At 55.3% G+C, this 22,341-nt stretch overlaps 2 protein-coding genes across 3 annotated transcripts; one reads left to right on the forward strand and one right to left on the reverse strand.

The window, feature by feature from the left end:
• Nucleotides 1-500: 500 nt before the first annotated feature.
• TRNP1 (TMF1 regulated nuclear protein 1) lies at nucleotides 501-6,761 on the forward strand. 2 transcript variants are annotated; one of them, XR_003971228.1, is made up of 3 exons: nucleotides 725-739; nucleotides 1,314-1,445; nucleotides 5,976-6,761. XR_003971228.1 is itself a non-coding variant. In XM_030327577.1 (2 exons), the coding sequence occupies exon 1, from the start codon at nucleotides 593-595 to the stop codon at nucleotides 1,277-1,279; it is 687 nt and encodes a 228-aa protein (XP_030183437.1). In that variant the 5' UTR covers nucleotides 501-592; the 3' UTR covers nucleotides 1,280-1,445; nucleotides 5,976-6,761. The 2 variants fall into 2 exon arrangements, 1 of the variants encoding a protein (XP_030183437.1); XM_030327577.1 differs by having other exon boundaries at nucleotides 501-1,445.
• A 3,141-nt stretch (nucleotides 6,762-9,902) lies between these two features.
• Nucleotides 9,903-16,964, reverse strand: TENT5B (terminal nucleotidyltransferase 5B). Its single transcript, XM_030327277.1, has 2 exons — nucleotides 16,546-16,964; nucleotides 9,903-11,832 (listed from the first exon to the last, which is right to left on the reverse strand). The coding sequence occupies exons 1-2, from the start codon at nucleotides 16,807-16,809 to the stop codon at nucleotides 10,813-10,815; spliced, it is 1,284 nt and encodes a 427-aa protein (XP_030183137.1). The 5' UTR covers nucleotides 16,810-16,964; the 3' UTR covers nucleotides 9,903-10,812.
• Between the last annotated feature and the right edge of the window lie 5,377 nt (nucleotides 16,965-22,341).

A 22,341-nucleotide genomic window follows, 5' to 3' on the forward strand; every position in this document is an offset into this window, starting at 1 on the left:
CGACCCAGGGAGTTGGAGAAGGGGTCCTGGTGAGACTTGTGGCCCAGACCAGGCAGAACCAGTTCGGTGAAGGGGCGCACGGCCAACAGTTACTGGAGGGAGCACTGAGCAAGGAGCCACGTCTCCTGAGTTCTAGTCCAGACTCCCACTGGCACACACAGTGTGGCCTCAGGCATCCCTCCCCACCATCACGCGCCGGGGACTGGAGTCCATGATTTCTAAGCACCAACTATCAGAGTTTATGACTTAGGGACCAGACCAGAGAAGATGAGGTCCTCTTTACACCCCAAATTTGGGGGGAAGTGGATGGGCACCGGACGCCCCAGCAGGGCAGAGCCGGCCGAGGGCCAGGGCCCCGAGGGGTTTGGGCAAAGTCCCGAGCCGGCGGGGCCAGGGAGGCGGGTTCAGGCATGCCAGTCTCTGATTGGCTGTGCTGTCCATCGCTCCGCCCCGTGTGCTATAAGATGCACGGGCGCCTGGCGTGGGAGCTGCCGCCGCATCTCTCTCGCGTGCGCGGCGTCCGTCCTCCCCCTCGCGGGGGCAGCTGGCCAGACCAGCGGATCGACGGCCGCAGACCGCCGGGGGGCGGGGGATGCCGGGCTGCCGCATCAGCGCCTGCGGCCCGGGGGCCCAGGAAGGGACGGCGGAACCGGGGTCCCCGCCGCCGCCGCCCCGGGAGCTCCTGTCGTCCCCTCAGCCCCCGCCCCCAACTCCGACCTTGACTCCGACCCCGGCTCAGGTCTCTTCACCGCCCGAAGCGGCCCGGGCGTGGGCGGGCTCTGCGGAGGGGCAGGAGCTACAGCGCTGGCGCCAGGGCGCTAACGTGGGTGCGGGGGGCACGGGGCCGGCAGGGGGCGCGGCGGCGGCGGCGGCGGCGGGAGCGGGGGGCCGCGCGCTGGAGCTGGCCGAAGCGCGGCGGCGACTGCTGGAGGTGGAGGGCCGCCGGCGCCTGGTGTCGGAGCTGGAGAGCCGTGTGCTGCAGCTGCACCGCGTCTTCCTGGCGGCCGAGCTGCGCCTAGCGCACCGCGCCGAGAGCCTGGGCCGCCTGGGCGGCGGCGTGGCGCAGGCCGAGCTCTACCTGGCGGCGCACGGGTCGCGCCTCAAGAAGGGCCCGCGCCGCGGCCGCCGCGGCCGCCCGCCCGCGCTGCTGGCCTCGGCGCTGGGCCTGGGTGGCTGCGTGCCCTGGGGCGCCGGGCGCCTGCGGCGGGGCCACGGCCCCGAGCCCGACTCGCCCTTCCGCCGAAGTCCGCCCCGCGGCCCCGCCTCCCCCCAGCGCTGACCTCAGCGCGGGGACCCCTGGCCACCCCCGACAGGCCATCGCCGAGGTGTCGACCGACGGATCGGGACGTCGGCTGGATGGACGGCGTCACCGACGCGGATGGACAGACTGACGGACCCCAGGAAGAGACAGTCGGGGGGCCAGGGGCCCAGTAAAGGAGGCTGAGGTGCGGTCTTAGCGGCTGGCGCATCTGAGGGGGCGGGGCGGGGTGGTGCAGGGCCCCGATTTCCCTTCCGTGGGGCTTCTGGACCTCCGCTGGGTCCCTAATAAAGCTGTCCATTTTGTTACTGCCTCTCCCAGACCTCCTGGGTTCTGGGGAGTAAGGTGGTAGCACCAAGTCCCCATTATAGAGTTGGAAAAACTGAAGATGCTCAGATTCCAGGAGGGGTTTGCCGGCAAACTTTCACCACTGGGAGCCTGCTGCGCTGACGCAGGCCATCCACCCCTCCCTCCCTACACCCGCGTTGCCTTTCCTGGGTCCTTTGTGGCTGTAAGAAGAGTCTTGCCCTTGAGACTGCTGATTTCTGGCGCCGCCCAGCTCTAGACCTTCGGGGAGGACAGAATAATGAGGTCCCAGGATGCGGTGGGGGCTGGGCCAGCAATGTACCACTAAGTTCTCTCCTAAGTCCGTTTCCCATTTGGGGGGACAGAATCCCAGAGAGATTGAGGATTTGTTCCCATCACACTTAGGCCCTTCCACTTCTAGGAGACAGATCTTTTCTCATGCTCTCAAGCAATTTTGCCAAGTCAAGTACATCTTGACTTCGATAACCTGGGTGGGGTATTTGGTAACTGCTTAAGGCCTTACCTGCTCTCCTAAGGTTTCTCCACCGTCCCCCACCCCCAACCTGTCTCTAAGACGGTTCTGCCAGTCATGGAGCCAGGTGACATCCTTTAACAGGCCCCAAGGGGGTAGGTATGTCATCTACTTCTAGAAGGGGGGGGGCCTTAAAGGGCCAGACCTGAAATGAGATTGGCTACTATTCTTCCTGTCCACATGCCTATCAGCACCCTGCCCCCCCCTGCCCCCCCCCCCCCCCGCTGTGAATGGCCTGGCTGCCGTTTTGCTGCTTGGACTGATTGGACTGCAGCCTCCCTTGTTGGTCTGTGAAGTGGTTATCTTCACCTCTGAGAAGGGCTGTAGTGAGGTTAACACAGGGCAGAGGTCATTCTTCCCCCATCAGTCAGAGGAAGGTTTTATCCTTTTAAATCACACCTAGAAACAAGCACTGCTTTTGCTGGTGGATCTAGGAGCCAATTTAAAGCCCTCATTTTACAGCAAGGTCAGTCCCAGCACTGGACAGAACTAGGTCCCAAGCCTGTGTGTCCTTTCCATAGTGTCTCCTCCCTGCCCGGGGGCAGGGTCTAGAGAGCTGGTGTCCAGCCTATCTATTATGTGACCTAGAACAACTCTGCCTCCTCTTTGGACTGGTTTGCTTAGTCCCTCTCTGAACATAGCTGTCCTTCCTCATGTCAGGGCTTGGGAATAGGGAAGAAAGGGTAGGATGAGAATGTCAGAGTCACCGGAGTCTGGCTTAATCCTAGAGTTTTGAGGGTCAGGTAAACCGCTCTCTGAAAGGCAGAGCCCCAGGGGCCCTCACCTGACTCTCAGCCCTTCCTCTCCCTCTCCTCAGGTACTAAACGTTGGGGCTGGTTTCTAACAGCCAGGCTTTTCCCAAACCCATTCTTGACTAGGGGAGGGAAGTCCAGGAGGAGGTCTCAGGGAGTCTGAGTGAGCTTGGGGACCAGGAGAGCAGTGAGGGGCCCTGGTGTCCTCTGGCTTCCCCGGAGAGAGGGAGAACCTTCTGAAGTTATTCAGTTCATTCAGGGTCTAGAGGCCCAGAGAAAACAAGGACTTCCTGGAGGTGACACAGGAGCTCAGGCTGCAGCACTGGGCTACAGCCAGGACTGTTTGTTTTCTGGGTTGCACAGGAAAGGGGCACTTGGTCCAGAGAAGCTTTTAGCTAATTGTGTAAAGTGCTCTGTGCCATCACAGCGTTGCCGTCTCTGGGATTTATTGGTAATCAGCTTTGTCTGATTTGGAGGCGGTGGGGGGTGAGGCATTAGAGATGGTTCTTGCTGGAGAAAGTGATGTGTGTGTGTGGGAGATAGAGATTGGTCCTAGTGTCACTGGCAGCTCTGGTCCCCTCCCCCCTCCCCGCTTCCAGATGTCCCACTGCTCACCAAAGGCCTTGGCCCTGGGCACACAGTACTCAGTGACTTGAACCCCAGCTCTTGGTTCAGGACTCCACCCAGGGTTCCTCAGCCAACTAATAAAAATCACTTTCCCACCCCTGTCTGGCCCACCCAACCCCCTCTAGGAGCCTCCATTTTCTCCTCAGTCAACAAACATTAATATCTACTCAGTCCAGGAGCTCAAGAAGGAGCAGTGAATCAGAGGGTCTCTGCTTTTAAGGGCTTGTGTTTCCCAGCCCTTGTCTAGGCAGCCTTCCCTGGCAGTCACCATCCCAGGGAACCCTCTGGGGCTGGGCAATTTGTGTTGTTGGAGGGCTATATTTATACCTTCACAAATAACTATAGCTCCTGGTCGGATGACTGACCCCGCTCTGCCCCAACTTTTTGAACACTTTTGTTGATGGCTCCAGCCCTGAGGATCTTGAGAGACTCGTGCATTGAGAACATCGATGGCTAGCCGTGAATCTGGAATCTCAGCAAAGGGAAATGAGAACAGGAATCTTTCTTTGGGCCAGTGTTTCGGCTGGGAGATGAGTTCAAGTTTCGAATTCAGAATTTGCCCTTTCCCTGGATAAGCCCCCTTCCCTCTCTAGGGATCCGTAGCCAAGTGAGGGCGTTTCTGGGAGGCGCCACCAGAGGGCAGTGTGGGGCTGCTTCCCGGGGCGTGGGGGCGTGGCCTGAAGCAGGCTCTATCCCCCACGGTCGCCGCCCCCGACTAGCCCCTTTTCGGCCTTGCAGGGTGCAAGGGGGCCTTCTTCGGCCTTGAGTTTTAAGGGTCTGGCAGACCGAGCGGGTCGTGGCGGTCATTTAGAGAAGGGGCGTAGGGTTGGGCCTCTGGTTGGGCCCAGCCCCGGACCTCAGGGGAAGGTTCATCAAGAGAGACTGTCCTGGAAAAAGAGGTTGCCCCTGTTGGTGGTCACCGTCTGAGTGAAAGGCTGGAGTCATTTCGCTCCTCACAGATTTGGTACACCCTGGGGCCGTCTGGGGACCAGGGTGGCTTCCTAGAGATTCGGCATAAACAACAGGTCACAGCCGAGGTGCCTCCAAGCCTGCAGTTCCCCTCACCTGCCAGGTCCCCAGAGAAAATTCAGCCGCCCAGTCTTCTCAGAGATAAAAGAGAGGCTCCCTGCTTTACAGCCTGGGGGAGGAGGCATTTGGGAAAGCTGGGAGATCCCCAGACTATTTCTTCCCCCATCAGTACCTGACGAACCCTGGCCAGGAGTGATAGGGGAAGAGAATCCTTGGTTCCTGAATATTTTAACGACCTCCTCCGTGCTAGGCACTTTACCTTCTATCCATTTCAGTCCTCCCAACCACTCCGCAAAAGGGAGTAGCTGGGAAAAGCACAACCATTTCCGTGGTTGAGGAAACTGAGGACGAGGTAGGGCAGATGACTTACCCAAGGACTAGAACCTGCAAACGAGGGGTCCTTTAAACACTAGGCTACCCGGCTTTTCATTTACCAGGCTAATGAGGGCTCCATTTGACGGTGGGGGATCTGGGCTCTTACCCTTTAAGTCTGGGTACATTGGCCTCTGGTCCTTGGATCTGGGAGGGGTGTGATGAGATGCTGGAAATGTGGCAGAAGATGCACCCCCCCCTCCCCAATCATCTCCAGCAAGTTCTGGGGCACACCCCTAGAAGCTGGCTCCCCACCCTGGTTGTCTGGGCTCCGGGGGTGAGTCAGGCTGAGTCAGCATACCTGGCTTCAGGCAAGGGCAGGCCAGCGATGCTCAGGGCCTGGGCTTGCCTTGGAGGGCTACCTCCTCTCCCTGCACACCTGGGATGTTTGGTGCCAAGGAGAGCAAAGGGCCTGGGATGGCAGAGGAAGAGGACAACAGTCTCCATGGTGGGGCAGAAAGTGCCCCAAGCTTGGAACAAGACAGATGTGGGATTCAGTGCTTGCCTGTAACTTTTCCGCCGGAAGACCTTGGGCAAATGACTCCCCTTCTCCCAGCTGGTTTCTTGTGCGCGTCTGTGTTACTGGGGAGCTGGGGAGGAGATAACCCCAGACTATTAAATGAGAGGTCACACTAAGCACAAAGTGGAGATTTGTAAATGTTTGAGTGGGCCAATCTACCTAGCCCAGGAGAGGCTGCTAGGACAGAGCCCCCAGGCAGTGTGGGCCTTTGCTTCTCCAGAGCATCGCCATATCAGGAATCCCTGGAACGATCCCCCCTTCTCCCCCCACTGTTGGTCCTAGGGAACTCCATAAGGGGAGAGGTGGAGGCAGGGAAGGCTTTTCTTCCCAGGAACATTCCATTCCAGCTGCTCAGACCAGTGGGGATCCCAGCCAAGGACAAAGGCCCAAGGGAACCTCTCCTTACCCCAGGAGCCCCCATCTCTTCCTGGGCAGGAGCCAGTGGAGCCCTGTCCCGGAATAATGTCCCGTACCTTCTCTCCACAATGGCCTCTCTCGAGGCAAATGTTGAAGGGTTTGGGTGGGGCTGGGTGGCTTTGGGAAGGAGGTAATTAAAGCTCTTGACATTATTCTTTCCAGCTCCTCCCAGTTCCTCAGAGCCTCTACTGTCTGCATCTGGACTCCTGGATTCTGTTCCTTCCCTGGGCACTTCCTTCAGGAAGACGTCTCACAACCTCACACAACCGAATTGATCCCACACGACCTTGGCACCGTCCTTACTTTACAGGAGCCTTGCACTTGACAGTGGCAAGGTGCTCAATTCTGGGGAAGGTGCCTGTTCTCTAGAGTTTCCTTATATAATCTGCATTTGACTTTGGCCGACACCGTATGATTGGAAATGTTACAACAGGTCCTCTGAGGTGCAATCAGATTATTTAAGAAAGGAGCAAACGTTTCCACTGTGAAAATGAGAAGGATTTCTTTTAAGAAATAGTCACCGTTCCTAAGTCGCAGTGCAGCTGGGGTCCCCGTTTTGGTCGATGCCATCGCTTCTCAGTCTGACAAAGCTGGGAGGCCTGTGTGATGGGAAACGTTCTGAGAAATCCCTTGTTCCCTCACCCGCTGTCCTTGCCCTCTCCGACTAGGGGTGTGCCTGTGGCCTCTCAGAAAGATGATAAGTTGCTGGCTTGGGCGGGGGGGCACCTCTTTCTCAGGAAGAGGCGGTGTTAACATAAAAATCCTAAGCAAAGTTTTAAATGAAAAATGGGAGCATATTTATTCAAGTATCCTGATAATAAAAGGAAGGGGGGGGGGGAGCATACTTACGACCAAGAACTTGTAGAATTCGGCAAAATGAATGTATATTGAATCAATCCCCTGATTTATACATTCAGGAAGAATAAATTTCAATAACGTGAGACAGAGGCATGTGGTTTTGAGGTTCACTTTGCAGGTGTCCTTGCCGCCTTTCCTTTGGTGTGTCTGTCACATAACACCTTCTGCTTAGTTTCTGTTGGCAACCTGGCCCTGGTGACTGATTTGCAGACTGCTTTCCCCCTTGATCTGGCTCAGAGCTGACCCTCTCCAGGATGTCTCCCCTGATTAAGGATGTGACAAGGAAGCTCGGGGCTGGGCGTGCACGTGTGAGACTGTGCGTGACACCGAGGAGGTCGTGCACATTTGTGATAACATGGCAGCATGACGATCCATGGAGGATCGCGTGTGACTGTGCTAGCGACAACAGGGACCCGTTTGTCAGGGCCCCAGCAGGAGACAGGGCACACTCAAACCGGAATGAGACTTTAAAAGGGGTTATTTCCAGAAATGTGGGCCGGGCTTAAGAAACTAACCAACGACAGTGCAGCTCTCTCAGGCTAGCAACAGTAGGGAGCCTTTACAAGGGAACAGGAAAGGGAGGGTGCAGGTGTGTGGAGAAGGCCCCTGACAGAAACAGTGGCCTTTGGTTGAGAAATGTAGCCAACCATGGCAACCTGGTGGGGGAGGGAAGAGGCGGAATAAACATCCCATTCTCCTCCTCCTTTCAGTGCTGGGGTCTCTCATTGGCTGAACCAACAGGAAGGCTGAGAACAAGGGAGCCATTGACCCACAGTCCATAGAGGTCAGCCTCCCAGGGCACCAAGCACGAAGGGTGGAGAGTGGGACTGGAGGGGCCAACACATCATGTCACTGCCTGGGGGCATGTCTTCCGTTCCCCAAAGTTCACAGCAATGCGTCTCCCGGCTCTGGAGCTCCCCCACCCACCATGGGTCATAAGGGGTGGGTGGACTGCTTCTTGGTGAGCACTGTGGGGCTGGGGGGTGGGGCTTTCCTCCCTCCACCTTCCCCTCTCTGGCTGTGATCCCCAGTTCTTGACTCCTGCCTACCCTGGCATCTTAGATGGTTCCAGGAACTGTCCCGGAGAGAACAATGCCAACCACTGAGTCACTGTTTTTCTCACACCCAGAAACACGGCACCACCCCCAAACACACCCACAGGCGCACCTGCTGCCACCATGGGCCTCTGACATAGTCACCGCAAGTCATGGCTGGTGTCATGTACATCAAGAAAACGTACATCTTGGCACACTGCTGCCCTGCCATGGTCCTACATAAAATGGCAAGTGCACAGTAATGCAAACTGTCACATGCCAACGATGCCCCATCACAAAGATGTACAGGAGACATACTGTCACGCTCATCCACGTGAAATCAGAGCGGAGGGGCGGGAGAGTGTGGGGGTTAACAGCAATGGCTCTGGAGTCAGCCACACCTCTTTGACCTCTCTGGCACCAGCTTCCTTGCCTGTAAACGTGGAGATAATGATTGCTCTTCCCTCGAGAATGAAACGAGAGGTAGTGACCGCGAAGGCTGTAGCACAGTGCCCGGCCTGGAGTAAAGACTCTAGCAGTGGAAGCTGTTACTGGGAACTCCTGGCTCACATTCTCCCACATCTCACGCCCATGCATGTTGCAGACCAGCAGCGGCGAGCACATGCCTGTGCAAGGCCAGCCAGACGCCCTCAGGCACACGTGCCCTCCCCCAGACACGTCTGCTGGGAACATGTGCACATTGACAAATTCCCTCGGCCTGGAAGCTCTTTCCCCAGACATCTGCATAAGCTTGCTATCCATTGCCTTTAAGTGTTCAATCAAATGTCACCCTTTCGATGAGGTCCATCCTGACTTTTTAAAACCACATACCCCAGCACTCCCAATCCCTTACCCTGCTGTTTACTTTAAGCATTATTGACCTTCTAAGAAGATATACTCTAGTTTATTTTCTGTCCACCCTATTCGAGTATAATCTTCATGAGAGTGGGGAATCTTGCTTGGTCTTTTGGGTGCTGATGTATTCCTACTCCTGTAGGGGCCGCTGGCACACGATGGGCTGAATGCCGTGTGGACACTTACTGTGGGTCTCTAGCTTTCTCACTCTCTGAAACAAGCACATCTGGGTGAACCCCAGTGCCCACCCCAACAAGCTAAGCCTGTGTGCTTACACGTGCCCAACTCAGGAGCTGGGATAAACTTAATCTCTCCTAGGCCCCTAGTTGGGTGGGCACAGCCAAGGTGGAAGGGGGGCGCTATTTTTAGTCACCAAGCCAAGAAAGTGTTTCCACTCACCCTTCCGGCCTTTTTGAGCCCCGCAGAGACTCACTGAGCCGGTGAGTTGGCTGGGCTCACCCAGGTCACCTGGGGCCTCCTCTGAGGCCTTGTTTTTTTCACCCTGACTAGAACCTCAAGCCATCACTTCAGAAACCACTAATGAGGTTGTCTGTGTTAAGGGCTTTGCAATCCTTGGATCAAAGAGGCTGGGTAAACAGTGGGCAGCGTCCAGGCCAGTGACTGGCTGATGCCCCGAGGGAATAGCTCCCTGAGAGCGTGCAGCTGCCACTCATGCTGGACAGCCTGGCATGGCCCCAGCTGGGTTTGGGAAGAAGAGACCCTGCCCCTCTTAGGGGACCTATTTAGAGCAGACCAGAGTGTGCCCATCAGCCCTTGGGAATAAGAGAGGGTGCCAGAGGATAGAACCTCCCCCTAGAAGATAGAACCCCCCCCCCCCCCCGGAGGATAGAACCTCGGCCAGGTAGGGAGGCCAAACCTGGGCTCTGGCTCTGGGCGATGCTAGAAGTCCCCCAGGCTTAGCTGCCACTACTGAACGGGTCTCCAATTCAGATTCATCCCGCTTGTCCTCCACCTGCTTCCCGAGTGGGTGGGCAGAGCTGGGGTCAAGCAGCCCGGAGCACTGGAGCGTAAGGCCAGGTCCAGGGTCATCAGGACTCCAGGTAGGAAAACACTGCAATGTTTACTCTTTCACAAGAGACCTGCTGTGGCAATTTGCAGGTACAAGTCACACGTGAGACACGAGCCCCTAGCACAGTTTTCCAGCTGGGGCTGGTATGGAGAGAAGGAGGTGAAACCCCCCAGCTACAGCCAGGACTCAGACACCAGGGTGCCCAAATGTCCCTGCCCTCAATGCAAGCCAGATGCCGGCTGGAAGAGGCAGCCATGCCCCCACAGCCGTGGAAGGTCATTCTCTCAAGAGAAAGCATGGTGCTAGGCTTAGTGTAGACAATCTTTATTGGCAGGTGTTCAGAGTGCAAAATGGTGACAAATCCAGAGGGATCGGAAAGGGGGTGGGGCATGGTTTCCCTTCCTCCAAGTGGGGACCCACAACCAGGCCAGTGGGGGAGAGCACTTGGCTGTGGCCACTTTGGGTCCAGCACCCTTCGGAGAACAAGCTCCCAGGCAGGAGGGATCCTCACAACACACGGGAAGGGAACAACACCCCAGAGGGGACCTGGAGTGTGTCCCGCCCCCTCCCCCCCCCCCCAGCGGCCTAGCTCCTGCCCACTGCACACCTTGACAGCTTGGGGTGGGGGTGTTTGGGGACTGGGCTAAACCTATCCCTCTGCAAACCCTGGTATCTGCGTCGTGCCTCAGTTTTCCTCCTCCCGGTGATTAGCCAGGTTGGATGGCCAGGCCTTGTTAGGGGTCCGGCCCAACCCGAAGCGAGTAGTTCACATACCATACCATATTTTGGTCATTGTGTGGGCTGCAGGGATCACTGTGGGCTGGCCGTAGCCGAAAAGACCCTTTTTAGGCCACGGAAACCAACCCAAGACCTTCCTAGGCCGCAGAAATCTACCTAAGACGATGAGCATGGAGGCTATCGCCCCAAACATGCTTCGTGTCCTGAGGGCAATTGGCCCCCAAGACAAAACAGCCCCTGCACCCCACAACCATGCTGGTTCAAAAGTGTGGTTCTGTCTACCAAGAACCCCAGCTTGGCCTTAAGCCCACGGGGGCCTCACTCGGGGATGAGTGGGGGTCTCTTCTGTTTAGTAGGAGGCCCAACCCTGCAGCGGTGCGGGGCCACTTGGCAGCGGCCGCCTGTCTCTGGTCACCTCCTCTCCACGCTCCGGGAGGCCCCACTCCCTCAGGGAAGGCCCAGTCCCTCGTGGTGAGGGTCTGAGTCAGTTACAAGGCAGCCAGGTGGGATAGGAGTGGGCCCGAGCCAGCAGAGGCTGCACAGGAGTCACGTAGTAACTGACAGTGGCAGGCACAACCCCGTCGGGGCCCGGGGGGCGCCAGGCCAGGGCGGCCGCAGCGGCGGGGCCCTGCTCAGCCAGCGCCTGGAGCGCCAGCGTGGCGATGAGGTCCAGCGTCTGGCGACGCTCGTGGCTCATGAGGCACACGGTGCTCTCGTTGACCACCCGGTGCAGCGTCACCAGGCAGGCGTAGCGGCGGGCTGAGTCGGCCCCGCTGAAATGAGCCTCCAGGTAGCGCTCCAGCGTGCGCTGCTGCTCCGCCAGGTCTGGGAAGTCGATGAAGAAGCGGGAGCACATGTAGCGTTGCAGGGCGCGCACATCGGTGCTGGGCCGCGGCCTGAAGCCCCGCACCAGGAGGTGGCAGTACTTGAGGAGGCCGCCACCGCGGATCTCCTCGGGGCTGCGCGTGGCGATGACGCGGTGCCGCAGGTGGTCCAGCGCCTCGGCAAAGTCCCCGTACAAGCTCTCACCTGTCACCGTTGGGTGGAAGGCCTCAGACATGGGCGTAGACGAGCACTGGCCAAAGAGAAGCAGGGAGTCCAGGATGATCTGGAAGGAGTCCACACTGAACTCAAACTGGCGCCGGACCGAGTCCACGAACTTGAGCTCCACGTTCTTGCCGCTCTTGTTGGACAACGAGATGAGGCTCCAGCGGTCCGTGTCCGTGCACACTTTCACCAGCTTCTGCACGTACGCCTCCTTGAGCGTCAGTGGCGTGATCTTGGCCCGGCTCACCCCGGCCGGCAGGAAGTCCAGCAGGCAGGCCAGCACCACCTCCTTGGTCAGCTGGAAGGACGCCTCGCTGCGCAGGTCCACGCGGAACACCAGGTCTAGGTCCTTGTAGCCCAGGCCACTCTCAGGGTGCAGCACATGGCTGGCAGCCGAGCCGTGCAATCGCACACCGTGCACGCGCAGTCCCCGTTCCTCTAGGCTGCTGCGGACCACCTGCGGGGGAGACGGCGGGAGGGAGAGGTGGCGGGAGTCTGGGCCCCCCCGGGGGTCCGCCACCGGCTTCCCTGTGATAATCACGCCAACATCAACCATGTTGACCCCGCACCAGCTGTCGTGCCTTTGGAAAGCCATTGAACCCTCTCAACTTTGATTTCCTAATCTGGAGTATGACTTGTTTAGAGGAAAGACTCAGAAGGAATAGCACCGATGATAGCAGATGCATAGAATTTACTAAATACCAGGTCCCGGTCTAAGCACTTTATTCGTTAGGCTATAAACTTGCATAATTCTCAATTACCTGCCCTATGAGGTAGATACGATGAATGCCATTTTGCAGATGGAGAAGTAGAAGCACAGAGGGGCCAAGTAATTTGCCCAGGGTCACGCAGCTGGTGAATCAAACTCAGTGCAGGTCTTAACCTCTGTGCGATTCTACCTCTCTAAAACTGCAAGCGAAACACTTTGTTTTGTGCCAGGCATGATGCTAACTGTTCAAATGTGTTGGGAACGTAATTCCCATTCAGCCACATTACTACATTAACCCTGACAATGATCCTGTATTTGGGCATTAGTATCCCAATTCACAGATGGGGGAGCTGAGGCACAGAGAGGTTAAGAATCGTGTCAAGGTCAGAGAGTAGAGCCCAGGTCAGTTGGAGTCTCCAGTCCATGCATGCTCTTTTGGCTATGACGCACACGCTCATCTTAACTCATCTTTACAAGGACCCTGTGAAGCACATGTTACACCTGTTTTAGAGATGAGGAAACTGAGGCTTACGGGGGCGAGAAGGGGCTAAGGTTCAGAGAGGGCGTCATTCAGAAGTGGCAGGGCTGGAAGTTAAAACTCAGGCACTTTCTGCTCTTGAGACAGGAGGTGGGTGATCATCTCGGGAAGCGCTCGGCACCCAGCCCAAGTAGGAAGAGAGGTAGCAGACCCCATCTGCTGACACAGGACCACCACAGGCAATCTCGGGTCTTTTCCTTTGGCCAGAGGCATCTCTCTGGGCCTAGGACAGTGTGGGGAGAAGAAAGAAGCTGGGCCCAGACATTTGGTTTTCTTAGCAACCCAGAGGACTCACACACCATCCTGAAAGTGACCAGGCAGCATTCCTGTCCTGAGTGATTCTGCAACCCCGCCTTGCTGCCAAGTCAGCGCCCAGCACTGGGCTGGGCTGCCCTCCTCGCTTCTCAGGGAATTACCTTCTCAGGGAATTACCGCAAAGAATGCACTTAAGTGCTGAGGAGGCAAGCTGCAGTGGGGCAATCTGAGGCGGGCGGCTCCCTCCAGGAAGGCTTCCGGGAGGAGGACCCTGACTGGGGGAAGGTACTGTAATGGCTATGGGGATAAGCAACTGGCCATCAGGAACACGGACGGGAGGAGCTTGGGGTGGGGTGGGGAATATCAGGCACCTGTTGAATGCCTGGACCTTCTCAGCAGAATCTACAGGGGATAGATCTTTATGCTCTCCAAGTTATGGATGGGGAAACCAAGGCTCACAGGAGTGTAGTCATCTGCCCAAGATCATTTAGAGGCACCTTCAAATCCAGGTGTGGCTGACTCTCATTCTATCACATTGCGATCCCAGGGTTTAGAAGGAGCAGAGACCATAACCCAGGGTTCTAATCCTCCCTGTCTTTCAAAATTTCAGAGTGAGGGTGACCGTCCAGTCACTGAAGCTCAGAGCCAGGGTAGTTAGGAACAGGAAGGTGGGGTTTGGGAGATGTCTTGGCCAGACAGACCGGGGAAGCTGGAAGTAAGGGGCCAGTTGCTACAGTCTAGCCTGTGGGACTTGCAACCCACAGCCTGACAGCCGTGCCCCTGCAGGGCCAAGGAGGGAAGCAGGCAAGACCTTGTCCCAAGGACCCTGCCAGACTTGCAGAGCAGACCAGCCCCCTCCCCAGGTCCTAACAGAGCTGACTGCGCCTTACTCAGTGCCAGCTCCTGCTCCCAGGCTGATACTCACCCCAGGGCATGGCATCTGGCCTGGTGAGGAGGCAGCAATACCCTTGTTAAATCTCCTGTGTCAGCCAGCCAGCAGCTGTTGTCTCTCTCTCCCAGGTGTGACTACAGCCAGCTTGGCAGGCGGACCCCAGATACCGCCACACCCAAAGACTGCAGGGCAGCTTGGAACCTCCTGAATCAGACTTTCCAGCCACGAAGGGGGCAGCGGCTGCACCCTCCTTTCTCCTGTGCCAAGGGCCTCTCCAGAACCACTCTGCTCCTGGGCCGCTGCCAAGACCTACAGGGGGACTATAGGTGCTGTCAGCCAGCGGGCTTGCCACACTTGACTCTGGAGCTGCCTGATGCAGGCCCTCTGGCTGCAGCTGGAGAGATCAGATTGCCTCCTTCAATTCCCTGGGCCCAGAGAGGGCAAAGGACTTATCCAAGGTCACACAGCCAATAAGTGGCTGAGCTTAATTAGAACCGGGCCTCCCAGAGCTGTGGGCAGGGGGGCCTCCTACAGGAGAATGGGTCCCTCTAGCTCAGGTACAAGCAGGAATAGCATCTCTAACTGCTCAGATCGCTGCCGTAGGCAACGTCTTGGGAGGGGGGGTACAGAGGGAGAAAGGTTCTGGTTCTTGAACCATGGACAGCCAGCATCCCCCATTACACACACCCAACACCCCTCCTCTACTCCCCCCACCTGGAGCACCTCCCACTTCCATTCACAGCCAGCATGGATGGCCCCCATCCCCACACACACCAAGCCCATTACCACCCCCTCATACACATGCAGCACCTCCCACCACACATATATATTCCAATAGTTTGTGAAGCTGCCAGCTGCTGATTCCCACCAGGAGATGGACGTCCTTCCCTGTGGATGCGATTGTGCAGGCAGGTGAAGGTCCCTGTTCGTTTTGGATTCTGAAACCTGAAAGGGTGTTGGGAGAGTAGTCCAACCCATCCCATTGAACAGATGGGGACGCTGGGCCCAGCAAAACTGATAACAGTCCAGGCCCTGAAGCCAGATGTCCAGCCTCCTGGTGCAGCTCTGAAGTCTCCCCTGCCTCTCCCCACGCCAGCTAGCAGCTCCCTGTTCTGTGACATCTCTGACCCTAGTCTAGGAGGACACTGTACTATTATTGCCCTGTAAAGTCAGCTCCTTTTGGCCTGCAGTCCCCCCACCTGGCAGGGAGCATCTCAAAGGCAGAGAAGTGCTCCCAGAGGTCCCAGTCATATCCATGGCCCTAGTGTCCTGAATAGGGCTTGACACAGAGCAGGCACCAGTTAAGGCAGTTTGGCAGGGACTTCCCCTCCAGAGCACATCTCATCCCTGCAGAGCGGTGTTTCTGCACTGGGCTCTGCCTTCCCCCATGTCTGGGACAACAGTCCTGGAGATACAGTAGTTGGGGCCCCAAGGTTGACCTGAGAGTCCTAAGGAAAAAAAAAAAAACCCTCAATTGGTTTTTCCTAATTACCCCATGACAGCCGGCAGCAGAGGAATGCCTCAGTGAGCACCACTGGGGCTTTGGGTGAGTCAGCCCTGGGGAATCTGCCCCCACCCCCTCCCATTCCCTGGGAGGGAGGGCGAGGTAATCCCCTAGCCTACAACCCTCCTCCTCAGTGGAAGCAATTGGAGGCAGGGGAGTGGCCTGCTTCACTAGCTTCTATGGATAACTCCAGCGAAGGAAAGTCTGTCTACTGGCAGGAATACCCAGGAATTGTGGCTGGATTTTCTGGTTTCTATCAGAAGACTTCCCCAAGACTCAGAAGTTGAGTCTTAGGAGCTGGGGAAGGGGTGGGAAACCTTGAACCTGCAGCAGGCGGCTCCCAGGAAGACTTATGATTCTCTTGGGTTGATTTTCACTTCTTTAGGTAGTCTTAGGCAGCTCACTGCCCCTTTTGGAACCCCAGCTTCCCCAGCCACAAAATGGGCACAGTAATTACCATATTCTGGCATTTCAGAGTATGACAGCACCTAGGTTACGCAAATGGAAGAGTAAGTTTAGGGGTGCTGAAAAGTTAGGTAAAGGGAAAAAGGAGTCTGAGGATGGGGAGAGGGGTTGCCAGAATTCTCTTTTCCTGTTCTTCAGGAGGCAGGGTCAGCCTTCATTTCCAACTTTGGGGAAGAGGAGAGACACCTAAACTGGACACCCGACGTTGCCTTTCGGCATGCAGCCACCAGGTCCAGCGTGGTGCTTAATCTCCTCCTGCCACAACCCCAGTCGAGAGCGAGGGAGTCCTTATTGGGATTTCTTGGCTTTTCCACTTAGCCACGGGGCTCTTGAGCCAAGAGCTGTGGGAGCACAGGACAAAATCTGACCCTAGAACCTTGAGAGAGGGAAGGGGTGTGGGGGTGGTGAGGCCCAGCCATGACGATTTGGGGGTGAAAAAACCCCGATTTTGAACACCTACCCATTCAGGGCTGCCTGGTATCTCTTGTCTGAGGAGGCAGATCTGTTCACCCGCCACTCTCCCAACCCCCCCTTCCCGCAGCCAAGTCCCTCCCCATTCTCCTCCCATTTCCTAGCTAAGGCAAGGGTGAACGGTTCGATCGGGCTCTCCAGAGGCGGGGGAAGGGAGAGCCAAGTGGGGAGGGCGCATGGTCTACTATCCATACGCTGTGCGATTTTGTTACAGTCCCTGTGCCTCTTTAAGCCTCAGGTTCCCTAGCTGTCTAGCGAATCGAACAGACTCTGGGTGCCTTCCAGCACAAGAACCTCAGGCTGGAGACCCCATAATCCCTCCCAGTGCCCTCTCACCTGCACAATCTGCCGGGGCTGCACGCTCAGAGTAGGGAAGTTGCCGCGCCCGTGAATGGGAATCGGTTCGCTCAGGAGCGCATCCAGTCGCTTCACCTGTGGCCAGCCTAGCCCACTTAGGTGCCGTCCGAGGGAGGCCGATGAGGCCTTCGGGTCGGGGCCGCCGCCTGCCGGGGCGGCCGTGGCCACCTCCGAGGCCGCAGCCGTCCCCGCCTGCGCAGCTGCCTGGTCCGGGCTCTCAGCTCCACTCTCCGACGGCATCATTAGCCCGGCCCCGGGCCCCGACGGCAGAAACCGGGGGGTGGCTAAGGGGAGAAGGGCAGGGAGAGCGGCCGGGCCGGGGCCAAGGCGAGGGGCGCGGCTGCAGGGACTGGGAGGCAGCGACGGCGAGGCAAACCCAGGGCACACCTCCGACGGCGACGACCAACCGACCCTAGAGCCCGTAGCCTAGCGCCCAGCGGACTCTTATAGGCCGCGGGCGACATGTCTATTGGTCCAGACAGCTGTCACACAGTGGGAGCGCCCCGCCTCCCTGCGCCTCTGCCATTGGTCAGCAGCGCTTTGCACCTCGGTCACTCGTCGCTAGGGAGATTCCGATTGGCTGGGTGGCATGCCCCTGCCCCGCCCACCTGCACGGGCTGAATTCCCTCCTTTGGTCTTTAAAGACCTTCTGTTTTCCGTGATTGGCCCGGGCCGGGGCAGGCCTAGACTTAAAGGGACTGCGCCCTCCAGGGGCAGGCGGGAGGGAAGTGACCTGTGGAGTTTGTAGCGGAGTTGGACCACTAAAAAATTCCAGGGTTCTTTTTGGCGCTGGAAGGAATTTAGAAGGCCCCTGGCCTGGTCCTGGTCATCTGCTATTTTCAGAAGCCCAGAGAGATTGCGCCACTTGTTCGACTCCACACAGCGCTCCTCCTGCTCTTCCAGAGTTGAAGAAAGGTAACGAACTCTGTGTATACTAAGGTAGATATTACTTAATGCACTCTTGATTGGCCCTTGCCAACCACAGCCTGGCTAGCGTTAACACTCCCCTTGAAGGGAGGGGAAACCGGCTCAGAGAGGGGGCGTGACTCCCTCAAAGTTACACAGCAAATGAGTTGGAGCCCTGGAGCTGAACCGGGGCTATAGAATCTGTGGCGCATGCTCTTTCCATTACACTTGTGCAGACCCAGGCAGGGCCTTTACGGGGCTAGAGGATGAACAGCAGCTGCAAATGGGGAGTTGGCTTTCCTGACCCAGGGTCTTGGGCTCCTCTGCACCGTCTTCTGGTAGGGGCTTCCTGAGCAGCTGGTGGAAGTCTTTCGTGCCAGCCTCTTCTCAGCCTTATCAGGTCCTGTGTGCCCCCAGGCAAGTCACTACCCACTCTGAGCCCGTTTCTTTATCTGTCCCACAGAAGATGTTAAATAAATATTTTTTAAATTTTGATTTATTTATGGTTGCCAAAACATTTTCGTATATTCTACTGAAATAATATATTTACATGTTTTTCTTTCCCACTTTACAGAGCCTAGAGGGATGAGGCTTATTCCTTTCTTTCTTTTCTTTTTTTTTTTTTTTTTAGATTTTTAAAAAATGTTTATTTATTTTTGAGAGAGCGAGCGAGCGAGCGAGCGGGGGTTCCAGGCTCTGAGCTGTCAGTACAGAGCCTGATGCAGGGCTGGAACTCATAGACTGTGAGATCATGACCTGAGCCGAAGTCAGATGCTTAACCGACTGAGCCACCCAGGCACCCCCTCATTGTTATTTTTAAATTCATCTTTTCTTCTGATTTTAAAATATGTACCTGTGGCAAAATTTCAGCAATTGAGTCTGCTTGATGTATCACTACAATATTTTCTCTTAGATTAAATATCACTCTCCTAACACTCTCCCATTCTATAAGGCAGGCTGGGCAAGGAGTGATATTCCCAATGTATGGAAGGAGAAACCGAGACCTGCAAATGATAAACTACATTCCAGGATCACCAGCTTGTCAGGAGCCTGACTCTCTGACTAGAGCAGTCACTTCCTCTTCCTGGAGGCCCCCACAAGCAAGATCCTACCCTTGCCCTTCTCTCCATCTTGTCTGGGATCAGGAGCTTCCTCTTTCCCCACGGAAGGGGACCTTGCTCCACTGCTAGGTCGTGTGACTATGGGTAAGTCCCTTGCACCGTTCTCAGTAAAGTTCCTTGCTATTTTGTTTTCCCTTCTTTTGGAAGAGAAGAAATAGATGAGAAACTTCCTTTGCTGAGCCCAGAGTCTCCAAACCCCTGATCTACCACCTCCATGCCCCTGCAGAGGAAGGAAAAGAAAGGAAACTAACATCTACTTAGTACTTACTATGTATCAGGTCGCTTTACATACATGACCTCTAATTTCTAAAAATACGCCTCAAGATGTGGGATCATTATACTCAGTTTACAGATGAAGAAACCGGGGGTTTAGAGAGGTCAAGTGACATGGTCATACAACCACTAATTGGCAGGGTGGGACTTGAATCCAGGTCTCCTGACTCCAGAGCCCTATTTTTCAACTGCTCCTCGTGGAAGACTTGGCACAGATCACAGAGTCATACTTGGCACAGCCCTGGTACCACCCTCCAGATGTATCTATTCCTTCGTTCATTCATCCACCAACCAACACATATATACTAAGCACCTACTGTGTGCCAGGGGCTGGGCTAGGCCCCGAGATATGATAGGCAAGGTCCCTGCCCTAGAACTGGCATTCTAGTGTAGAAAGACAATGGCCAAGGAGACAAATAAATAAGACATTTAAGATAGTGCTAAGAAGATAAAACAGGGAACAGGAGAGAAAGCAGCCATGTGTATATGTGTGAGAGAGAGAGAGAACTGGAGAGATTGATGTCCATTGGGGGTGTGATCGCAGAAAGCCTCCCTAAGGAGGTTGCATTCCCATTACAGCTTCTGGATCCACTTCTGTCCCATCTCCCTGTGCTTGTCCCTGGACGGGCCGGGCAGCAGAGAAGGTACCAGACCATACATTCCTACAACTCCGAAGGCCCGAGCTGGGGGCAGGGGGCTGTGACAGTCATTTTGTTCATTCACTTCTCACTTTATGTATGGTGAAACTGGTGTCCAGAGAGCCAGAGGGGTTTGCCCAGGGAGACTGGTTGGGGTTGGAACTGCACAGGGGTAGGGCCCCGTGAGGGCAGCCGGGTATAGGGCCACCCGATGCTCTAGAATCAAGTTCTCTAAGAAAGGAAACTTAGAGATCTCCTTCCCTCTCTCTCCCTCCTGCTGTCTGGGCTAGGAAGAGCAATTAGCAAATGCTTGAGCTATGAATCACCCTTCTGTTGACACTTCTGTTTCAAAGCTAATCGGACCAATGTTTGCCCAATGACAGGACCTGAGCATCACTGCCCTGGGAGTGTGTGTGATTTGGGGATGTAGGAAGAGAAGAGAGAAGACGAGAGAGCAGGGGCATCTCAGGAGGGTTTTTCACCTTCACCACGGCCAACTTTTTATTGTCCCAGGGAATGGAGGGGAACAATGGCTGGGGTACCCTCTGAAGAGTCAAGTCCATCTGGCTTTCAAATATTATATATGAACCTTTTCCCTCCAGTACATATTTCCCATCTTAATTTCTGACTCTGATTTAATTTTTAAATTTAAAATTTTTTTAATTTTTACTTTTTATTTAAGTTTTTTTTTTCTTTAATGTTTATTTTTGAGAGAGAGACAGAGTGTGAGCAGGGGAAGGGCAGAGAGAGAGAGAGAGAGAGAGGGAGACACAGAATCCGAAGCAGGCTCCAGGCTCTGAGCTGACAGCACAGAGCCCGACACGGGGCTCGAATCCACGAACCGTGAGATCATGGCCTGAGCTGAAGTCAGACACTCAACTGACTGAGCCATCCAGGTGCCCCCTGACTCTGATTTTAAAAGGAAATTTACTCTCTATGATAGTCGAGTTGTAGTGACATAGGTAAGTCACTTTCCCTTTCTGGGCCTCAGTTTCCTATTCTGTAAAATGGCGGTGAAATGGAGTCAGGCCTTTCCATTCACCTACGATTTCAGGTGGTGGGAAGGAGAAGGGGTCCTGTGGAGAGTGTTGGCTTCCACATTGGCCCCTCCTCTGCCCTGGAACTCCAGACAAGAGCATTCTGGGATCAGCCCACATTACTGAGCACCCTGTGCCTGGAACCACACTAGGCAATTTCCATACAGTTTCTTATTCCATTTTCAGAACATAATCTTTTGACAAAGGAGTGATCTCTCACTTTGCATGAGAGGGAACTGAGGCTCAGAGAAACAAATTAATTTGTGCAGGGCCCCATGGTTGGAAGGACAGGCTTCACACCCAGATCTGGCTGAACCCCACGCCCAGGCCCTACCCTGGGCCTGCCTCTGAGGATGATTTGGTTTGTTCGATTACACAGGGACAATCCTTGCCTCTGGAGAATCCCCTCCCCTCCTCTGTGGTTCTTGCCATCCATCCTGCCTCAGCCCCTCATGGCCAAAGTACTTTCCTGGACCTTGTCAGTACCTTGCCTTGGGTCCTGACTCACCAGGCCCTTCAGTCCACTGATCCTCCCACCTTTCCCCCACTGTTTCTAGCCTCCTTAACCAGCTTTGATTCCACAGACCATCATTATAATTACTTCCTTGCACACACCCTCACCCACCTTGCTCCCCTCTTGTTAAACTGCGCTCACCTGGCAAAACCACACCCTGGTTAATTCAGCTGTACGTTTGTACCCCACAGTTGACTGAAGCTGGAGAAAGACACACAGTTCTGCCGACAGGTCTCACTTGAGCGTCAGGGGGCCTCTCCAGGGGGCCCTGCGCACTGTGTGGCTGTCCTACCCGTAGAGGAGAGCCCGGTGCTGTCACTCCCCTGCGGTCCTAGACACAATTCCTTAACTCTCTTCCTCCCCTCAGTCCTGGACAGCTCCTCCCCCGCCCCCTCTTGGCGGAAGACCTTGCTTCCCACATCACTGAGAAAATAGAAGCAATCAAAGGAGAATTTCTGCAGACTCTCAACACCTACCCAATCACTGGGTCTGTGCCTCATTTCTAGCCTCCCTCCTGCTGCTTCGGATGAACCCCACTTGCTCCTCTCTGTGGCAACCCCTCCACTTATACCCAGGACCCCTGCCTCTCACCTGCTCAAGGACTTCACTCTGGCCATTTCCCCTTCTCCACTGCATCGTTCCAATTAATGTTAGAACATAATTTCTTGTATCTAAAAAAAAAACCCAACAAAATTAAAACACACCTCTCTTGATCTCACATCTCCCTTCCATTTCTCAATATAGCAAACTCTTTGAAAATGTCTGTACTCACTGTCTTCAGTTATTCTGTTCTTTCTTGAACACACTTCAGTCAGGCTTTGTCCCCACCACGGCACCGAAACTGTTTTGTCAAGGTCACCTGTGACCTTCACATTGCTGAGTCCAATCATCAATTGCTTTAAGTAATAGCTTTATTGAGGTATAATTTGCATAGCATACACTTCACCCATATAAAGCATACAATGTAGTGGTTTTTTGTACATTCAGAGTTGTTCAACCAGTACCATGATCAATTTTAGAACTTTTTTTATTACTCCAGAAAGAAACCCTGTACCCTCTAGAGGTCACCCCCCATTTCCCTCAAGCCCCCTCAGCTCACAGCCATAGGCAACCACCGACTGGCTTTGTGTCCCTGTATACATTGGCCCTTTCTGGACATTCAGATAAATGGTGGTCTTTTGTGACTGGTTTCTTTTACTTAGCATAATGTTTTCAAGGTTCATCTATATTGTAGCATTAGTATTTCACTTTTTCTTTATTGCCAAATGATATTCTGTGGATAGATG

Source organism: Lynx canadensis, chromosome C1 (assembly GCF_007474595.2).
Source record: "Lynx canadensis isolate LIC74 chromosome C1, mLynCan4.pri.v2, whole genome shotgun sequence".
Classification (NCBI taxonomy): Eukaryota; Metazoa; Chordata; class Mammalia; order Carnivora; family Felidae; genus Lynx; species Lynx canadensis.

Bases quoted from the DNA above. Each gene is read 5' to 3' on its own strand.
- TENT5B (XM_030327277.1), bottom strand. From the start codon at position 16,809: ATGATGCCGTCGGAGAGTGGAGCTGAGAGCCCGGACCAGGCAGCTGCG. The intron at 11,833-16,545 runs GTGAGAGGGCAC...TCTCCCCCGCAG, and splicing joins AGCCCCGGCAGATTGTGCAG to GTGGTCCGCAGCAGCCTAGA.
- TRNP1 (XM_030327577.1), top strand. From the start codon at position 593: ATGCCGGGCTGCCGCATCAGCGCCTGCGGCCCGGGGGCCCAGGAAGGG.